General features: G+C 46.4%; 1 protein-coding gene across 1 annotated transcript in view; it reads right to left on the bottom strand.

Moving 5' to 3' along the window:
* Positions 1-20,241, bottom strand: part of NTNG2 (netrin G2) — a 96,177-nt gene that overhangs the window by 25,243 nt on the left and 50,693 nt on the right. The window contains 3 exon segments of the mRNA XM_075834698.1: positions 7,821-7,844; positions 10,244-10,416; positions 17,873-18,516. Coding sequence (XP_075690813.1) covers positions 7,821-7,844; positions 10,244-10,416; positions 17,873-18,516 — 841 coding nt within the window.

Here is a 20,241-nt window from a genome sequence, read left to right as displayed (position 1 = left end):
ATCGGCTCTATTCTCTCCCCTTCCTCAGTGTTGGCCAGTCCTTTCTCTTCCTCAGTGTAGGTCAGTCCCTCCCGTCTTTCCACATAGGCCAGTCCCTCCCCTTTCTCGTCTAAGCCAGTCCCTCCCCTTCCTCAGTGTTGGCCAGTCCCTCCCTTACCTCAGTGTTGGCCAGTCCATCCCCTTCCTCAGTATTGGACAGTTTCCTCCCCTTCCTCAGTGTTGGACATTCCCTCCCCTTCCTCAGTGTTGGACAGTCCCTCCTCTTCCTCAGTGTTGGACAATCCCTCCCCTTCCTCAGTGTTTGACAGTCCCTCCCCTTCTTCAGAGTTGGCCAGTCCCTTCCCTTCCTCAGTGTTGGCCAGTCCCTCCCCTTCCTCAGTATTGGACAGTTTCCTCCCCTTCCTCAGTGTTGGACAGTCCCTCCCCTTCCTCAGTGTTGGACAGTCCTTCCTCTTCCTCAGTGTTGGACAATCCCTCCCCTTCCTCAGTGTTGGCCAGTCCCTCCCCTTCCTCAGTGTTGGACAGTCCCTCCCCTTCCTCAGTGTTGGACAGTCCCTCCCCTTCTTCAGAGTTGGCCAGTCCCTTCCCTTCCTCAGTGTTGGCCAGTCCTTTAACTTCCTCAGTGTTGGCCAGTCCCTCCCCTTCCTCAGTGTTGGCCAGTCCCTCCCCTTCCTCAGTGTTGGCCAGTCCCTCCCCTTCCTCAGTGTTGGACAGTCGCTCCCCTTCCTCAGTGTTGGCCAGTCCATCCCCTTCCTCAGAGTTGAACAGTCCCTCCTTTTCCTCAGTTTCGGACAGTCCCTCCTCTATTATCGCTCCAGCCATATAAGTATATTAGGGAGTTGCTAGACATGTAAGTGCCTTATACACAGCTGAGATGTTGCTGCTCTGTTACAGTCTCATCAGTCCTGGTAGCTTTTATTTTGGCTTTGGATTCTCGCGTCTGCGGTGACTTTACGTCTTTCCCTCGCTCCACGATCTGCTCCAAACTTTTATGTCTAAATATAAACCTCAAAGCTGGAGAATTTTATTTAACTCAATCCTTGCCAGGCGATGTCATGGCACCGCACGTCTCCCTGGTAACATCTAATTGGCATCTGCTCCAGTATAGAAAAGTTTCGCAGACACATTGTATGTAGTGGTCGGGGCAGAGACCTTTACTGGGGTCATTTATGGCGGTGAAGACATCGGAAATACATCACATATAGGATTAGCTTCTATGGGAATTGCCGATCCTTCCTTACATTGTGTTTCCTATAGGATTGTCATTATATAGGGGACTGTTGTATATGACCCGGGGACCTACCTCGTATTCTTTCTGGAAGTTCCTGGCGCTGGAGCTTAGGTTCCAGCAATGGAGGAGTCGGTGGCATCCCGGGTGCTTCAAACAAACACATTAGAGAATGAAATCTATGGGTTTCGGAAAAGAACAGGGAACGGCATTGGCTCCTAGGACTAGCGGAGAGCAGCGGCGGACACAGTTGTATGTATAGGTCTTTTTCTGTAGTAGTAGGTTATTAAATATAGGGGGAAGGGGGTAGACAGAAATCATTCATTTCATAATATGTCTATATTTAGGGGTCGGAGACACGGATCTCCAAATCCCCCGCTTCCCATCACACGGCCATAGAGTTAAAAGAGGACCTGTCACCTCGCCGACAGCTCTGTTATAGTAAATATTTATTCATAAATTTCTAGGAGGAATAACAGAGGAACGGTACAATGTAGAGTTGAGAAAAGATGCTTCAGAATTGTTACTACATGATGAATATAATTATTTACTAACATATACACGTCAGAGGAGCTGGAGGTTTTCTTTAAATTACATAATTCTGTCTGCCTGCAGTCACCACTAGGGGGAGCTCACTGTATAGGGATTAATACAAGTAGTAATTAAAGAGGACCGGTCACCCCTCCTGACTAAATACTTTATATGGCCCATGAAATAACAATTCCGGAACATATTTTCTTAGAACTCTGCATTGTGCCAACCCTCTGTTAATCCTCCTAGAAATGTATGAATGAATTGACTACTGGGTGTTACCATTCTCCTTGTCAAAGGGGCGTGTCTCTACACAGTCTACACAGCACTGATTGGACAGAGTTAGTGTAAGGACACACCCCCAAATGGTAACACCTAGTTGTCAATGTATTCATACATTTCTAGGAGGAATAACAGAGGAACTCACAACATAGAAATCTAAGGAGATATGTTCCAGAATTTTTATTTAATGGAGAATACAAGTATTTACTAAAACAGACATGTCAGGAGAGGCGGGGGTCCACTTTAACTTAATGTAGCTACAGGTAAATACTATAACAGGAGGCAATTCAATGACCGGCTCCCTCTCACCACAGGGACAGATACCCCACGGGGGAAGGGAGAGGGTCACGCGCTTACAAGACAATACCAGTTGGGGTCCATAAGTTAAAATCCCCCTTAAAATACAAAAATGAAGGGGCTGTGAGGCTTAATAAACCCTTTAAGAATTATTTTGGCGTCAGGGTGTCCCCTCCCCCATCTTCGGAGGTGCTGAGCTCATTATGCTGCAAATCGGGGTTCAGCTCTAGGATATAAATGCTCTACAAGCTGCACCGTATCTATGGCAGTGGTGCGGAGATATAGACTGGCCTATAGCAGTATATAGTCCTAGTCCACTACAGCGGGGCCCGGGACCTACCTTCTAAGTGATGGTGAAATTCCCACGAGGGAGGGGAGACCACCTGGACGGGGGGCGCAACGGAAGAACCTGCGTGCACCGGCAACAAAGCGGACACAGGAGAACCTTAGTTTAGCGTCGCTAAGAGGGAAATTCACTAAAAAAATGGGACCCCTTTGAGTTGTCAGCCCAATGGGGTCTAAGTGGAAAGACGACCGGAAATGGACTATTGAGAACTCTGACACACACCGCTGCCGCTCAACTTCACGATAATTACTGGCCGCTCAACTTCACGATAATTACTGGCCGCTCAACTTCACGATAATTACTGGCCGCTCAACTTCACGATAATTACTGGCCGCTCAACTTCACGATAATTACTGGCCGCTCAACTTCACGATAATTACTGGCCGCTCAACTTCACGATAATTACTGGCCGCTCAACTTCACGATAATTACTGGCCGCTCAACTTCGCGATAATTACTGGCCGCTCAACTTCGCGATAATTACTGGCCGCTCAACTTCGCGATAATTACTGGCCGCTCAACTTCGCGATAATTACTGGCCGCTCAACTTCGCGATAATTACTGGCCGCTCAACTTCACGATAATTACTGGCCGCTCAACTTCACGATAATTACTGGCCGCTCAACTTCGCGATAATTACTGGCCGCTCAACTTCGCGATAATTACTGGCCGCTCAACTTCGCGATAATTACTGGCCGCTCAACTTCGCGATAATTACTGGCCGCTCAACTTCGCGATAATTACTGGCCGCTAAACTTCACGATAATTACTGGCCGCTCAACTTCACGATAATTACTGGCCGCTCAACTTCACGATAATTACTGGCCGCCCAACTTCACGATAATTACTGGCCGCTCAACTTCACGATAATTACTGGCCGCTCAACTTCACGATAATTACTGGCCGCTCAACTTCACGATAATTACTGGCCGCTCAACTTCACGATAATTACTGGCCGCTCAACTTCACGATAATTACTGGCCGCTCAACTTCGCGATAATTACTGGCCGCTCAACTTCGCGATAATTACTGGCTGCTCAACTTCACGATAATTACTGCCCGCTCAACTTCACGATAATTACTGCCCGCTCAACTTCACGATAATTACTGATCTTCCAAGATCAACATCTTTACCGGGACAGGGAAACCATCAGTAATGTCCAGGCCTTTATAGCCGGTGACAAGTGGCAGCAGGAGGGCGTTGCGGAGTCTCCAGCGGGTTGTTTCAGGCTCAGGTGGTATTATAGGCATCATTTCAATAACTGGGATATCCTACAGTGGAAGGTGCCGTCATGTAATAAGATTATTAACTACTAGTAAAGTCCCGCTATAGTTTACTTCTGGGCTGCAGACTATCACAACAGCCGAGTGACAGCCTGCAGGAAGCCCTGAGAAGTTTGTTATTCCTGCTCTACCCGCCATATAATAAAACCTTTTTTAAGATCTCACTCTATTTGTTGTCAGTGAACAGAAGATTTGGTTTAAATCCACAGACTGCAAAGCTATCCTGACCTAGTCCTGCTCGCACGGCTGATGGCTCGTTACAATGTATCAGTACAGGAAAATCTCTGCACTAAGCACAGCAGCAGCACAAATCTCTCTCTTGTCCTGGAGCCCAGTCTGATGGCTCTTACCTACACAGATACATTGTAACAACCTCGGCAGCTGTGCCAGTCAGGATAGGGTTTAATGTTAATTATTATTTCCACTCACTGACAGAAAGCAGAGATCTTGAATATGGTTACGTATTGAAATGCAATATTAGAAAGTTGCAGAACTTTCCATGATACAAAGATTAAGCGTCGTTTACTTAAAACTGGACGATCCCTTATGATCGCTGTGGTTTTTACCTTGATCTTACACAGGGGACTACGTCTACTCTACATCTTATTCTTGAGCCTGGTCTATAGGAGGGTACCTGGTTTTTCTTCGGTTTCCTCGATATGAGTGACATCCGACGTCCGAAGGACTGGATCCTCTGATATCATCACAGATTGCAAAAACAAACCGTCAGTCCAAATACTTAAAGGAGAAACGTCTACTGTGGCTTCTAGTCGCTACGTGCAGCAGATCTACTACTCCCATAACCTACAAGCAAACATCTAAATGGGTCGTCTGTACAATACATTCAGTGATGTTGCGATGGGCGGTTTTTAAAATGCTTTCAAAATTTGTTGCAGCTTGAGCAGGGACTGGAGACAAGGGGAGGAGCCAAATTAGTTTATTCTGCCCAATGTGCCTTATAGGCTAGTAACTGTCATAATAAGCAGAAACATGTGGTGCAAAACTGCCTAGGCACACCCTCTCAGGGCCTGGACATTTGAATGGGTAGTGGATTTCCCCTTTAAATATGCTAATTCCAGGCCTTATTGGCTGCTATAGGCTCCAGCATATTTCCACTGTGTGACCTTCAATAGAGTTAAAAAAGGGAAGCGAATCCCATTAAATTATCCAATCTTTAAGCATTGACTGGTTTCTGCCATGGAAAATGAGCTGCGGATTTGTGTGGCAGCGCCGTGCCAGCTCCTTTCACCCGCTGATGAATTGCTTTGTAATTTACTTGTGCACAGACGGGACTGGCAATAGAACAGCGGCCTTAGGACTGTCTGGAAAATTTATAGCATTATAATGCACGGAAAAGCCTCTCAGATAAGGACTTAAAGTGAAGAACCTGTGCTGGATCGGAGCGCGCCAGTCCCGGTTATTATAGGGTTATGCCAACTCTTAGCGGGTGGGGAAATTTTGCAGAAATATTGGGGAATTGTCAGTTGAGCAATTCTCTAATCATTAGAGCGAAGCCCCATCTCAATTTTCAGTGAAGTGTAGCATAGAAAATAAAGTGTTGCTATATGAAAACCGTCAGCAAGTAGGCAGGGCACTCCCAATTATAGCAGCTCAGCTCAATAACACATGACAGTAATTCGCCAATGAATCCCTAATATGTTCATTGGGTGTTCATGTGCAGGGGATATTACTCAATATTCTGTAAGGAGGTATTAAATTGAGGAAATTGTAAAAAAAATCAGTCAACATCAGTTTGCTGACAGTTTCCAGACAGCAATAGTCGATTTCAGAGTCAGACTATATAGATGCTTGTAGGTAATAGACATTCATAATGCATTACTGAACTGAGCTCTCCTGGATATAAACATCATATTTCAATAAAAATACATAATAGGATCCGTCAGCAGCAGCTAACCTACTTATTGACTGTTTCCAAGTAAACAAAGGCGTGATTTTGGAGGGGGGGCACATACATTGTATTGTAATGTTTGTTTTAGACGGGGATCCATCATGTGGCCCTTGGGTACTGCCTGATTACATGTCTGGGTCCCCCTCCAAGCATACAGGGACATAGTAGCAGGGGGTTGGGCCACTGCTAAGCTAGTAGAGGGGGAGGAGCTATGTGGGGGGAGGGGGTCGCCTGCTTTACTGCAATTCACAAACCTGTTGTAATGAAGGTAACAAGGGTCGTAGGAGAGGTTATTAGATGGGTTGTACGGACGTGTCTGGTCGTGGTGACCTCAGGCCTTGCCGTGTCTGATACTAGTGAGACACAAAGACAAGACATGTCTATGACCGCGTGTTATCAATGCCAGGTGGAGGCTGCACAGCTCACGATCTTGTACGGTTCCCAAGCCAGATCAGGTCTCATACTTTAATTACATCCAGAGCTGCATTCAAAATTCTGCTAGTTTCCCATTAGGCTGAGATCAGGTCTCACTGCTGCCCCCTGGTGTAGTGTTTGCACATAGCATGCCCTGCTGTGGTGCTTTTCTTTTTCCTATTGTGCCACCCTAGTGAAAAGCATTCCCACCATGCACCAGCGCTCACTGCATTACAAGACCTCAGCTAAGCTGAATATACGTGTTAGGGTATGTTCACACGAGGGCGTCCGTTACGGCTGAAATTACGGGGATGTTTCAGCCTGAAAACATCCCCGTAATTTCAGCCGTACCGGCATGTGCAGGCGCTTGAACGCCGCGTCCATTACGGACGTAATTAGCGCTGCTATTCATTGGAGTCAATGAATAACGGCTCCAATTACGGCCAAAGAAGTGACAGGTCACTTCTTTGACGCGGGCGTCTATTTACGCGCCGTCATTTGACAGCGGCGCGTAAATACACGCCTCGTGTGAACAGACAAACGTCTGCCCATTGCTTTCAATGGGCAGATGTTTGTCAGCGCTATTGAGGCGCTATTTTCAGACGTAATTCGGGGCAAAAACGCCCGAATTACGTCCGTAAATAGGCCGTGTGAACATACCCTTAGAGGGCTGTTTGCTAGCAGGATTGTGAGTGCAGCTCTGGATGTGACTGGAGTAGACCTGTGAAAGATGAATAAAGAAATATACAACATTACCTGTAGATTTTACCTGTGAATTAAATACTAAATGCTGAATAGATGCTAGACGGGGGTGTCTGTGCCCTGTAACCCTCAGTGATTGCTAGAATGAAGGGGCCGTGGCGCCCCTCTGAGAGCTGTGCCCCTCTGTGTCTGAAATCTGGAGTCAGAATCACCCATTCACTGCAATGGCTGATAACATGGAACAATGAACTGCGTTCAACTGCAACAGACTTTGGGACATACAGAACACAGAATCTGCCCAGGTTTATGCACTTGCAGTTACTTTATCCCGCCATGAGGTGGCGCTGCTGATACACAATATTTCAGACATACAGCAGAAAATACACCAATATTATTTATTCTATAGGACAGTGTTAGATGTGCAGCGACTGCGCCCCGTTCTGTACAATCACCCCAAATTACAGCACCAACCGAAGCTTAAAGGAACGCACCCAAAATTACTAGCACCCAAGAGTAAACTACAAGAGAGGAGCCAAAGTAGTGACCGAGGGGGGCAAGATGTTTCCTATTGTAGACACTATATTCTGAGATGCAGTAGCCTGAAGTGGCTGATAACAGATAACAAAAGTAGTCAGAAGTGGCTGATAACAGGTAACAATAGCTTGGAAACGTCAATGGGCCGCGCACACACACATTCACGTCTACGAGCGCACAACATATCACATGACTGACGCCAGACAACGTACTACGAGGGTGCAGGGAGGAGAGATGAGATGTGGGATGAGATGGAGAGGACGAAACATGGGGATACACGGGGGTCTACTCACTGCCCAAGGAACCGGACGCTGCACCTAGAAGCAAAAGAGAAGTCGTCAGTCAGGAGGCTGCGATGGAGACCGCAGCGGGAACGTCTCCGCATTGGTTTGCGACACGAAACTGGAACAGAAGTTTTGGTTAATTGCAGAACGTTTGCCTGTGCACAATCTCCCTGCATCGATATCAGCTAGTGGACCAGGCTTCCATTCACTTACAGCAAGCGCGGATCTTGAAAACGGTTAGGGATTGAAACAAAGTATATTAGAAAGCTACAGAAGTTTTAGTGATACAGTGACTTAAAGGAACGCTCCAGGAAAAACGGATCCACTGTATTATGCCTAGTGCAGAGCCTGAGGAGGCGGAGCATGACACAAATAAAACAGAATCAAGGAGACTTTCTGTGTCATGCTCCGCCCCCTTAGGCCCTGCACTAGGCATAACACAGTATCAGCTTTGCCCTGGAGAGTTCCTTTAAGTTTTTCTAGAGTTTTCTCATAAGGGGTGACTACTTTGTGCTCGGAGCAGTGGTTGTCACCGAAGGCGTATACTGAGATGGGAGGGGCTAAAACAAGCAAAACAGTGATCACCGTACAGGCCACACCCTCTCCTGGTAACCAGCCATTACCTAACCCCTCCCTCGAGGATTATCAACAGATACTAGAAGAGGGGGGAGAGGTCGGAACCTTGAAGGACGAAATTTCAGAATTGGGGACCTGCACTGTGGGGGAGGGGACCTTATTATGGTGCGTTTCTCCCCCCCCCCCTCACATTCTCAACCCGACCTGATTATAGTGTAAACAGTCACATGACTACAAAGAAGATCGGCAGACGCTACAGTCGCATTTCTGCCAGTCCCGTCTGTTTTACTCGGCGGTGATTAGTGATGTCTTCCCGCGCTCCGTGCATTATTAATAGGACAGATTAGACCAGGTTTTCTGCGAATGTCAGAAGCTTCACTATGATTACAGCACGTGCGCCGTAGACGCTGCGTTCCCACCTCCAATCGCTGACAAACCGCAATAGAACGTCTCACGAATACATTACGCCAACGGCCGCTCCCACGAGTCGCAACGATTGCCAGACGGTCGCTGCCTCTAAACAAGTTTTCCCGTTCTGTAAATCCTTAATTACTGTATCATAAAAAGTCCAAGAATTGTCTAATTAGAGTGTTTATGGTCTACATCATTTTCAAGATCTCTGCTTGCATTCAGTGAATAGGAACATTGAAAGGCTGAAACCCTCTACAGACCTAATACTGCTGCGGGTTTGATACAATTGTATCAATTCTAGACAATCCTCGGTGAGCTAAACACATCAACATCAAAAATCCTGATTGTTTGTTACAGTGTGTCAGCGCAGGTAAAATGTATCAGTCTGGAGTGTAGCACATAGAGGATTCTCTAGACTGGATCCAACTGTAACAAACCATCAGCTGTGGAAGAAGTAGGTCAGGAAAGGTTTTTAGCCTCTGGATGTTAAGAAGAATGATCCCCCTTTACTGACAGCAAGCAGTGATCTTTCAAATGGTGAATTTTAGATGTGAAAGTGGCAGAACAGGGATTTAATATTCTGTTTGCCCGTCGTTCTATATACGACCGTGAAAGATAAGGGAGAGCTCCGGCCAATGAGGGGTTAGATCTCACCCAGGGGAAGGGCAAAGCGGGGGACGAGGAAGAAAATCCAGAGAACAAGAAAGTGAGGCTACACCCGGCCTGTGGTTGTCAGGTGCTTTGAAGGGATACAGACTGCTGACAAGCTTGTTCTCTTTGAAATCCTCCTTCTCTGCTCCGTGGCGGTGACACCCGAGTCACATCCCGCTCACCGCTTTGATCAATTTAAAGTGCAGATGTTTAAAGAGAAAGCGGAGGAGGGCGAATGTCTCCCTGGAAAACTCAGACAACGCAGGAACAAGAGCCGAACCCGTCCTCAGAATCCAGCGAACTAACCGGATAATCGCGCCGTCTGCAGAGCGTTTACTAGAGCTGACACCGCAGATCAGTGACCGGTTCTTTGGTAACATATATCATCGGGGGTTAAACTGGCTATAAGTGATGCCACTGGAGGCTGTCAATCAGCTGATACCACCAGGTGTCAATGGTGAATCCCTAGCGATCATCTGTGATCTGTGGGGAAACCTGGCAGTAAGTGTTCAGTTTCCCTGCAGCGCCACCACAGGAGAAATGAAGAATTACACAGTGTCCATTTATATCAATGTGTTGTCTGGGTAACTACAGGATCGGGCAGGTCTTCCAGAGACGCTCTATGTAACCGCTCTCCACTCTGGATCCTGAACAGAGGACCCCCCCTCTATTAACTCACAATTCTCTAATAGGGGGTATGACAATGGGTTATCTAAACTGGACGACCCCTTTAAGGATGCATGTTCTTATAGTAAAACATATAGGCGGTCTTCAAGTAGGGGGGTTTTACTTACATGAGTTAGGAGATCCATGAGGCAGAGGTGTATAGGATCCAGACCGCCATGATCGGTTGCGGAAACTCTTCTTGCACCTGCCGCAGTCCTGCCCGGTGGTGTTATGTTCACACTCGCACTGCAGCGCGTCGTCTCGGAAGTTGCACGCGTTGGAATGCATGTTACATTTACACCTGCGGACAGAGAATATTCGCGTGAACTTTGAGAGGCCGCCAGGCGGACATATTTGTTTGTGGCCAAGCCTGATGCTGCAAAATGTTTTGGGCAAGGGATTGATGGCTGATCTTATATGGCGTATTTGAAGGTCGAAATCCGAATATGCCCCCCCCACTCCAAAGCTTCCTTCATAAAATGTTCATTACATGGAGATGCAACTTTTAGTGCCCACAACTTTGTTGGACAGCCTTGGAGTTACATGATAACATTCTACTACCTGCAGCCACCACTAGGGGAGATCACTACATACAGATATATATACAGCTCCCATAGATTTACATGATAACATTCTGCTGCCTACAACCACCACTAGGGGGAGCTCGCTACATACAGATATATACAGCTCCCATACAATGACATAACATTCTGCTACCTGCAGCCACCACTAGGGGGAGCTCGCTACATACAAATATATACAGCTCCCATAGCGTTAGATAATAACATTATGCTGCCTGCAGTCACCACTAGGGGGAGCTCACTATATGTAGATAGATATAGCTCCCATAGAGTTACATGATAACATTCTGCTGCCTGCAGTCACTACTAGAGGGAGCTAAGTACATACAGATATATACAGCTCCCATAGAGTTACACGATAACATTCTTCTGCCTGCAGTCACCACTAGGGGGTGCTCACTACATACAGATATATACAGCTCCCATAGAGTTACATGGTAACATTCTGCTGCCTGCAGCCACCACTAGGGGGAGCTCACTACATACAGATATATACAGCTCACATTGAGGGCCCCCTAGTGGTGGCTGCAGGTAGTCAGAAAACCAGCAGAATTCTGAAGCTAGCTTTGTATCTGAACAGAGAAGAAATCATGTGATTATTTACAGATATAAGACGTGGACATTTGTGAAGAGCACGGGGTTCTCCACCTTTCTGGCTACGAACAAGCAGCAGTAGATAGTGGGCCCCTAGGTCTACGGGCCCCTAGGTCTACGGGCCCCAATGCAACAAATGAAAACCCCCAAAATGCAACATCTCCCCACAATACATCTTCATGTTCTCGTTTATAGTGTCTATAGGTCCCAGCAGCGTAGATGGTGGCACTTGGCATAATTTTTGGCAGAGGGCCCAGGAGCCGTGACTCTGACAAGAAGCCGCTCTGGAGTCTGTATAACGGAGTCAGGCGCACACAAAGCCGCACATCTCCACTGAGGATCCTTTGAAATATCATCCAAATTATATATTAACGAGGAGTTTGGGAGACGGCGCAGGAATTAGTAATTTTTTCTCCGTTTGATCTGCAATGAGAGGTCCCACGGCTTAGATGTAATTTTTATAAGCTTTACAGGAAGGACGGATCGTGAATAGGTTAAATGCAGCGACTAACCATGAAACCGAGAGACCGCGGCTGCTGGAGAAGTCACCAGGATAAGAGGCTATTAAACTGCATGATGGTGGCAGTGCCATGACCGAGGAGAGAAACGGAGGCTAGACAGAAAGTGCAAGGTCAAACTGCAGCACAGAGTATTTCAGGAGAGGAGTGTGCTGATCTTGTGGGAGGTCACAGACAGAGTTGCATAGAGGAAGGAGAAAAGTTCTCAGCATCACAGAGTATTTCAGAAAGGAATGTTCTGATCTTGTGGGAGGTCACAAACTCAGAAATACATAGTGGAAGGAGCAGGGTCCCCAACAGCAGCACAGAGTATTTAAGAAAGGAATGTTCTGATCTTGTGGGAGGTCAAAGACCGAGAGTTACATAGTGGAAGGAGCAAAGTTCTCAGCAGTGCAGAGTATTTCAGGAGAGGAGTGTGCTGATATTGTGTGAGGTCACAAACTGAGAAATACATAGCAGAAGGAGCAGGGTCCCCAACAGCAGCACAGAGTATTTCAGGAGATGAGTGTGCTGATCTTTTGGGAGGTCTGAGAGTTACATAGTGGAGGGAGCAGGGTCCCCAGCAGTACAGAGTAATTCAGGAGAGGAGCGTGCTGATCTTGTGACCGACCACAGGCTAAGAGTTACATAAGTGGTGGAGGATAGTTCCCAGCAGCACAGAGTATTTCAGGAGAGAAACGTGCTGATCTTCTGAGAGTCAGTGACCTGGATAATACGGGAGAATCACTATTCAGCCATCATGTCCCCCTTTCCTGGTACAAGGTGACAGGTGAACATTAGAGATCCAGCGCAGGACAGGGATCAGCAGTTTCTATAATGGAGCCCCATGAATATATATAAATCCCCGATTCCGCCTCTCGCCTCCGGTTGAGCACAATCTGCATTTCCGTCCTGTCCACTTGCATAGGAAATCTTGAAGATGTGAATTATTTAATGTCCACGGCCGACTGAGTCCTGCACCTGCCACTTTAATCAGTGGGGTCACCGTAAGACAGGCACATATGTATAGGCTGGCACACATGAGCGGGCACAGGGCATGTTCACTATTCTATACACAAAAATGCCTCAGGAGCTTCCACTCACTGCCTCCTGGATTCTCAGAGATGACACCATCATGTGCATGAAAATGAATCCTCGAAGGGGAGATCCATATCTGTGATGTCTGCGGCATGCTAATCAGACGCCGAAATATATAGGATAAAATCCACCAGACTCAATATTGGGGGGCGACCGGTGTAAACAGAAGTCAATGGCTGCCACGTAATAAAATAAGGGGTCCAGGAGTCCATCACTGATCCTTGTGAGCCAAACAGAGGGTTTATCGGATTAACATACATCGTGCACTTTCTGTCAGGCCCCCAGATTGGGAGTTTAGGGGTTACTTTATCTACTAGATTATGGGATATTTCTAGATACTTTACAATGGCCATAGAGGTAGAACACACAACTGCTATGGTGCCTGACACTGAACTGCTTCACTTGGCACTGACATAGCAGCTACCTGCAGCAGCCACTAGGGGGAGCTCACTGCATACAGATTTATATTGCTCCCATAAAGCTAAATACTAGTTATATAAATCAATATACAGTGAGCTCCCCCTAGTGGTGGCTGCAGAATGTTATCATGTAACTCTATGGGAACTGTATATATCTGTATGTAGTGACCTCCCCCTAGTGGTGGCTGCAGGTAGCAGAATGTTATGTAACTCTATGGGAGCTGTATATATCTGTATGTAGTGAGCTCCCCTAGTGGTGACTGCAGGCAGCAGAATGTTATCATGTAACTCTACGGGATCTGTATATATCTGTATGTAGTGAGCTCCCCCTAGTGGTGGCTGCAGGTAGCAGAATGTTATGTAACTCTATGGGAGCTGTATATATCTGTATGTAGTGACCTCCCCCTAGTGGTGGCTGCAGGTAGCAGAATGTTATGTAACTCTATGGGAGCTGTATATATCTGTATGTAGTGAGCTCCCCTAGTGGTGACTGCAGGCTGCAGAATGTTATCATGTAACTCTACGGGATCTGTATATATCTGTATGTAGTGAGCTCCCCCTAGTGGTCACTCCAGGCAGCAGAATGTTATCATGTAACTCTATGGGAGCTGTATATATCGGTATGTAGTAAACTCCCCCTAGTGGTCACTGCAGGCAGCAGAATGTTATCATGTAACTCTATGGGAGCTGTATATATCGGTATGTAGTAAACTCCCCCTAGTGGTCACTGCAGGCAGCAGAATGTTATCATGTAACTCTATGGGAGCTGTATATATCGGTATGTAGTAAACTCCCCCTAGTGGTCACTGCAGGCAGCAGAATGTTATCGTGTAACTCTATGGGAGCTGTATATATCGGTATGTAGTAAACTCCACCTAGTGGTCACTGCAGGCAGCAGAATGTTATCGTGTAACTCTATGGGAGCTGTATATATCGGTATGTAGTAAACTCCACCTAGTGGTCACTGCAGGCAGCAGAATGTTTTAATTTATTAAATCAGAAAAATAGCTCCTTCCTTTATACAGAAGTAGAATAAGAACGAATCTGCACTGGAGGAGCAGTCGCCTCTAATGAAGTATATGACTGTTGCAATGGGTGTAACTATAGCCGGAGCAGCTGCTATGGGGCCCAGAGATTGAGGGGCCACTCAGGTACATTGTCCCCTTTTGTGGGGAATACCATGTTGGTGGCTTTCTGCTATCTAGCGCTACTACTGATATATGGCGCTATTATCCATACCTGCAATGACTGCTCCTTATGCTGCTGTTTCAGTCTCCGGTCACTAGGGGGTGGGGTCCATCTCATTTTGCTATGGGCCCTATAAATTCTATACCTCCCTGGCTGCTGAAATATATATATCACAATCCTGCTGACAGCGCCCCCTCCTCCGTGACTCCGCACTCCCATCTAAAGATCAACCCATGCCTGATTAACTCCAATTAGACCCTATTAGGGCTGTCGGTGGCAGAGCGAGGGGGGGGGGGGGCTTCGACCATCTACTAATATAGAGACAGGAGACAAATGATTCCACGGAGAGACAGGAGGAGGGGGAGGGGAGGGGGAGGGACGATTATGACCCCGAGGACGTTATCGATTCCAATGTAACAGAACAAGTGGACGCTCCGCTCATCCTACAGGTTGTTTTCTAGACGCTTATCACGTCCTTGAGTCTCCGCCCGATCCGATTCATCCGTTTCTCAGTTATAAATCTGGATTCGGGAAAGCTGGGTGACAACCAATATGGCTTCTTCTATGGCCAGTATAAGGGTCTTGCTCCACCCTTTGGGGGGTCACCGTTCTGCCAGATGCATAATTTTCGGGTCACCAAGTGCAATTTTTATTTAGGGTCCCAGTGGGACAGGGAAGAGGACGAGTTGTTGAATTCACATCTGTTCCAAAACGCAGAAACCGCAGATTGTTGCCGGCGACTCTGGTGATTGGCACAGATGCCAGCCCCCCCCCCCCACCCCCACCACCCCGCCGTGGCATGTTACACTACCCAATGGGAGGCAGGGATTAACATCAAAGCAATTTGTAGCACGTCAGGAGCAGGATTACTAGTCTACTACTGCATGGCTTTATAAAGGGCTTCCCCAGCTCCCATCATCCTCCCTGCTGGGGAACAACCACCACCATCATAATGTCCAAAGGGGCCCACACAAAGCTTCACAAAGACCCTGAGTGGCATATTACACAGCTTTGTTATGTAGTTACATTGCCCTGTCTGCGTGTCAGTCTCCACTGCAGTTTAGAATTGTATTCATGAACCACGAGGCTCAGGATTAACAGAGAGATATAAGTTCCTGCCATGTAGGAGAGTTCTGAAGTAAATGGGAGGACGAAATAGGGAAAATAAATAGATGGGCCCGAGCTAAATCCTATAAAAAATATTGGCAAAGTTAAAGGAGAACTCCCGTCTTACAGGGACTGTGTGATACTGTGCATGGGTCTACTGTTCCTGGCAATGAAAGGGTGTGCGGAGTTTTTCATGATGTATCTGCTGCCCCCCGGGGGTTCTCATGTGTTAGTCGTCTCAGCGTTGCGTTAAGTATTTGTCCGATATTGATTCCAGGGCTAACAATAACCTTGCTCCAATTTAGCCGTGTGCTGACATTTCTCTATTTTTACGGCCTTTCATTAGCCTCCTGATCCTCACGTGGATATTGATGACCCGAGTCCTGGACAAAGAGCTGACAATTGGAATGTGGTCCTGACTTTCAGCAGCTTATCTGGGATTATACTGCTGGGAGTCCACGGGGAATCAGGAAGTGTCTACATGTATCTAGAGTCTATTCTAGGAAGAAATGGGGCAAATGCCTAATGGGATTAGAAGAAGAGAGAAAAAGGGGCAAATGCCTAATGGGAATATTAAAGGAGAGAAAAAGGGGCAAATACCCAATGGGATCAAAGAATAGAATAGAAAAAGGGCAAATGCCCAGAGGGATTATAAGAAGGGAGAAAAAGGGACAAATGCCCAGAGGGATTATAACAGCAGAGAAAAAGGGGCAAATGTCCAGAGGGATTATAAGAAGAGAGAAAAATTGGGTAAATGCCTTAGAGGGATTATAATGGGAGAAAAAGGGGCAAATGCCCAGAGGGATTATAAGAAGGGAGAAAAAGGGACAAATGCCCAGAGGGATTATAACAGCAGAGAAAAAGGGGCAAATGCCCAGAGGGATTATAAGAAGAGAGAAAAATGGGGTAAATGCCTTAGAGGGATTATAATGGGAGAAAAAGGGTCAAATGCACAGAGGGATTATAAGAAGAGAGAAAAATGGGGTAAATGCCTTAGAGGGATTATAACGGGAGAAAAAGGGGCAAATGCCCAGAGGGATTATAACAGGAGAGAAAAAGGGGCAAATGCCCTGAGGGATTATAAAAAGAGAGAAAAATGGGCAAATGCCTTAGAGGGATTATAACGGGAGAAAAAGGGGCAAATGCCCAATGGGATTAGGAGAAGACAAAAAAAGGAGCAAATGTACTGATGGAAACTGAAGAGAGAAAAAGGGGCAAGTGACCAGAGGGACTATATAAATAGAAAAAGGGGCATATGACTAAAGAGATTAAAAGCAATAGAAAAAGGGGCAAATAATGCCACCGCCTTGGGATAATGTACAGGTTACTGCACCTGGTTATTTGGGCACTGTAGGGCGCCATTATTTTTGATGGATCAGTGTAGGGATTATTACTATTGTTCGGGCAACTTTCATCTTCTACCTGTAGTCCAGTTGGATGATATAATCTCCAGCTACAGTCCAATGGTCCTGGGGGCCGGCACTACCCCCTCAAGGGAATGATGTACAGAAGACGCCTGGTAACTTGGGCATTGTATGGTGCCACTATTTTTGAAGGGCCTGATCACGGCTCTGGAACGGGCACCTCCTGGTCAGGTCTTTTTCTGCCTCCGTGTGCTCAGATGTACCGGTGCCCGTCTTTGCCTACATAAGGACATTTATTTTAATAATTTGAATAAATTTGCAATAGAAGCTGCAAACGCTGAATATTTTGCTGTAGCCCTAGACCCATGGCCGATGTCTGTTTTTTTTTTAGGAATCCCCTGGAGGGACTGCTCTTCTCGGGCCAGCAGATGGGATTCTTCCTGCATATGTCGGAGATACAACAAGCGCTGCAGTTTTTATCACTTAATTATGGGATTGCTTGTGACGCTGCAGGTGGGTCCGGGGCAGAAGCTTCGCAGGATGCTATAGAAATATATATGTATTCACAATGCACGGATTTATACTCAAATGCAATTTGTTAAGCCAGTTCAAGTGTATCATGATATGGCGGGTAGTGTTTTATACTCCAGTCACATCCAGAGCTGCATTCACAATTCCACCGGCTGCCAGTTTATTTGGACTACCTCAGACATCTGACTTAATAACTCAGCTCTAACTGTGTAATGGTCATCTGAGCTCCCACGATGCACTGCTCTCTGTAAACAGGAAATCAGCAGCATTATAAATGCAGCTTTGGATGTGACTGGAGTATAAGTGGTCATGTGACTCGGGATTATTACACGTCTACAATGTTAGACAGGGAATTTATGTAAAAAACAAATGACTCACCGTGCAGACACCTCTATGTTGGAGATGGCATAAAAATACTTCCTTAAATTATCGCGTTGCACGTAGGTCCCACCTAGCGCCGGTCTCAGGAGTCGGAGCCGCAGGTCGGTGAGCGTGAAGAAGTCTTTCAAGCCCTTGGCGCTCTCCATCCTTGTGTACAAGTTCTCCATTTTTCTCAGGTCTGGACCAGCAAAGATGGCAAAACGTTCTCGAACCTCAAAGAGTACGTTCTTCTCCTTCTTGGAGCCTGCCCAGCGGGAGTAGTCCTCGGTGCACAGCACACGGCTAACGTTGCTCGCTATTAGGTTCACCACCTTCTTGGGTGTCATGCCAAAGGCTTCGATACAGTCATCAGCATAGTATTGGTACGGGTGCCAAGTCCTTCCATAGTCCAAAGACTTCTCCAACATCATGGCGGTAGGACGTCCATATTCGAAGGTCACCACAACGTCATCGGTTAACTCTATGGTTTTGTTCCAAGACATGGTGATGTTGGCAACCAGCGGCTCTGGGTATCGTTTCCATGTGACACTTTGCCAGTAGGTGGCCAGATCTTCTTCATCCTTGTCCACCATGAGACTGGGCGGATGGGCCAGTTCAGTGGTGGAGGCATCACATTCATCACTGCAGAGGTATGGGTTCTCCTGCAAAATGCAACACATCGGTGACTGAGAAGACATATTATACACAAAGAACTGAAAATATCAAAACATGGAGGAGATGTCTACACAGAAGGTCCACAAGCTCGGTCTTTGGAGAAGAGGACTTTGACTTTCCTCAGAGTTCCTGCCTCTTCTGCCCTCCATTTCCACCCTAGTCTATGAGGCTACATTACTTAAAGGAATATCTCACCTTTCCTACAACTTCTACAGCCTACGATGTGACTCAAGACGTCAATGATAGTCAAGCGTGGACAGTTCTAGACCTGGAAGACTTCCAGCTGCCAAGAGTATCCAACCCGATGACCACCGAGTCAATCAATCAATCATTATGATCAGGACATTGGCACCATGGTGGTGCAGGCTTGGAGAGTTCAATGCCAACCTCTACATGGATGGACTATGTTCTTCTGCATGAAGACCAAATGTGGTTCTTATATATTAGAAGGCCAAGTCTATGGGCATCACTGGGAATAATGACCAGTCAAAATGGGTTGTCCAATATTACCGACCCCCTTTTTAGGTTGTGGGTCTCCTTACAATCAGCTGATAAAACTGGGAAGTGGGAGCGACTGTGAAACCAATGGGTGTCCATAGATTTTTATGGATGTCAGCAGTACGCCAAAGCCTGGAGTTGTGGTGCCCCGTAGGATTGGACCAAGGTCTGAGGGAACTCAAGAGTAATGGTCACATAATAATGACTTACTGCTCTATACACTGTACAGTGCCCACATAACAATACCATACAGTGCCCAAAAATCCATGAAATAAATTGGACTTGACCCACCAGGGTGTAAGTTTAGAATAGGCTGAACATAATGAGGGCAGGTAGTGTAGGATCCTATATGGCATTTGCCCATGCCAGTATCTAGCTCCCTCTCAGCATGCTGCCAACAGGTGAACAGTAATCAGATTAGTGCCCCTTTAACTCAGTTCTGGTCAATGCCGCGAGCCAGGTAGCCAAGGTGCCAAGATATCTGCAACTGGTACCTAACATTTTTGTTTTTTTTCGATTGACGTCTGTAAGAAATTGTATTTCTAAAAAACTCAAACGTCTACAACATGTGTCAGGTAATAATTGGGTGGCATTGAACTGGCATCATTTTCATACCTAATATAACTGGCACCAAACCTTTATATAGATCACCTCCGGCCAGGAGAAATTATATATATATAACTTCACACCCCCCCCCCCTCTTCATAGAGCCCAAAACACGTCCCCACCAGGAGGCAGCATCCCCTTTAAATGCCCGCAGCGCTATAATTTTTCTGTATATTTCCAAAAACCCCAAACCGAATTATTTTTGATGCTACTTAGCAAAACATTTCCCCATGTGATTTAATAAAGGTCATATATAAGCTGCGCTGCGTTTGCTTGGATCTCTCGGGGATCCGGGGAGAGGGGTTTTAAAGGATCAACATGAAATTCCATATAATGATTGTGAAATGATGTGCAATAGGGCGTGAATACTAAGTGATAATGACCGCGCAGCAGCACAAGAGACCCCATAGACTGCAGCCACACACAGATTCTATGCTATACAATATATAGCACTGTTCATCCTGAGCTCCTGGTTCATGAATAGAATTCCAGAAATACAGTGAAGACTGACACACAAGCATAGTAGGATAAAGAATGGAGGGAATATAACTTTACATTAAAATGCAGTGTTATAAGCAATTCAGGATCAGTAGAAAGTTGGGTGGCAA

This window comes from Rhinoderma darwinii, chromosome 8, assembly GCF_050947455.1.
Source record: "Rhinoderma darwinii isolate aRhiDar2 chromosome 8, aRhiDar2.hap1, whole genome shotgun sequence".
NCBI classification, from domain to species: domain Eukaryota; kingdom Metazoa; phylum Chordata; class Amphibia; order Anura; family Rhinodermatidae; genus Rhinoderma; species Rhinoderma darwinii.
The sequence above is the reverse complement of the archived record's forward strand: the minus strand, read 5'-3'. Positions and strand labels throughout refer to the sequence as shown.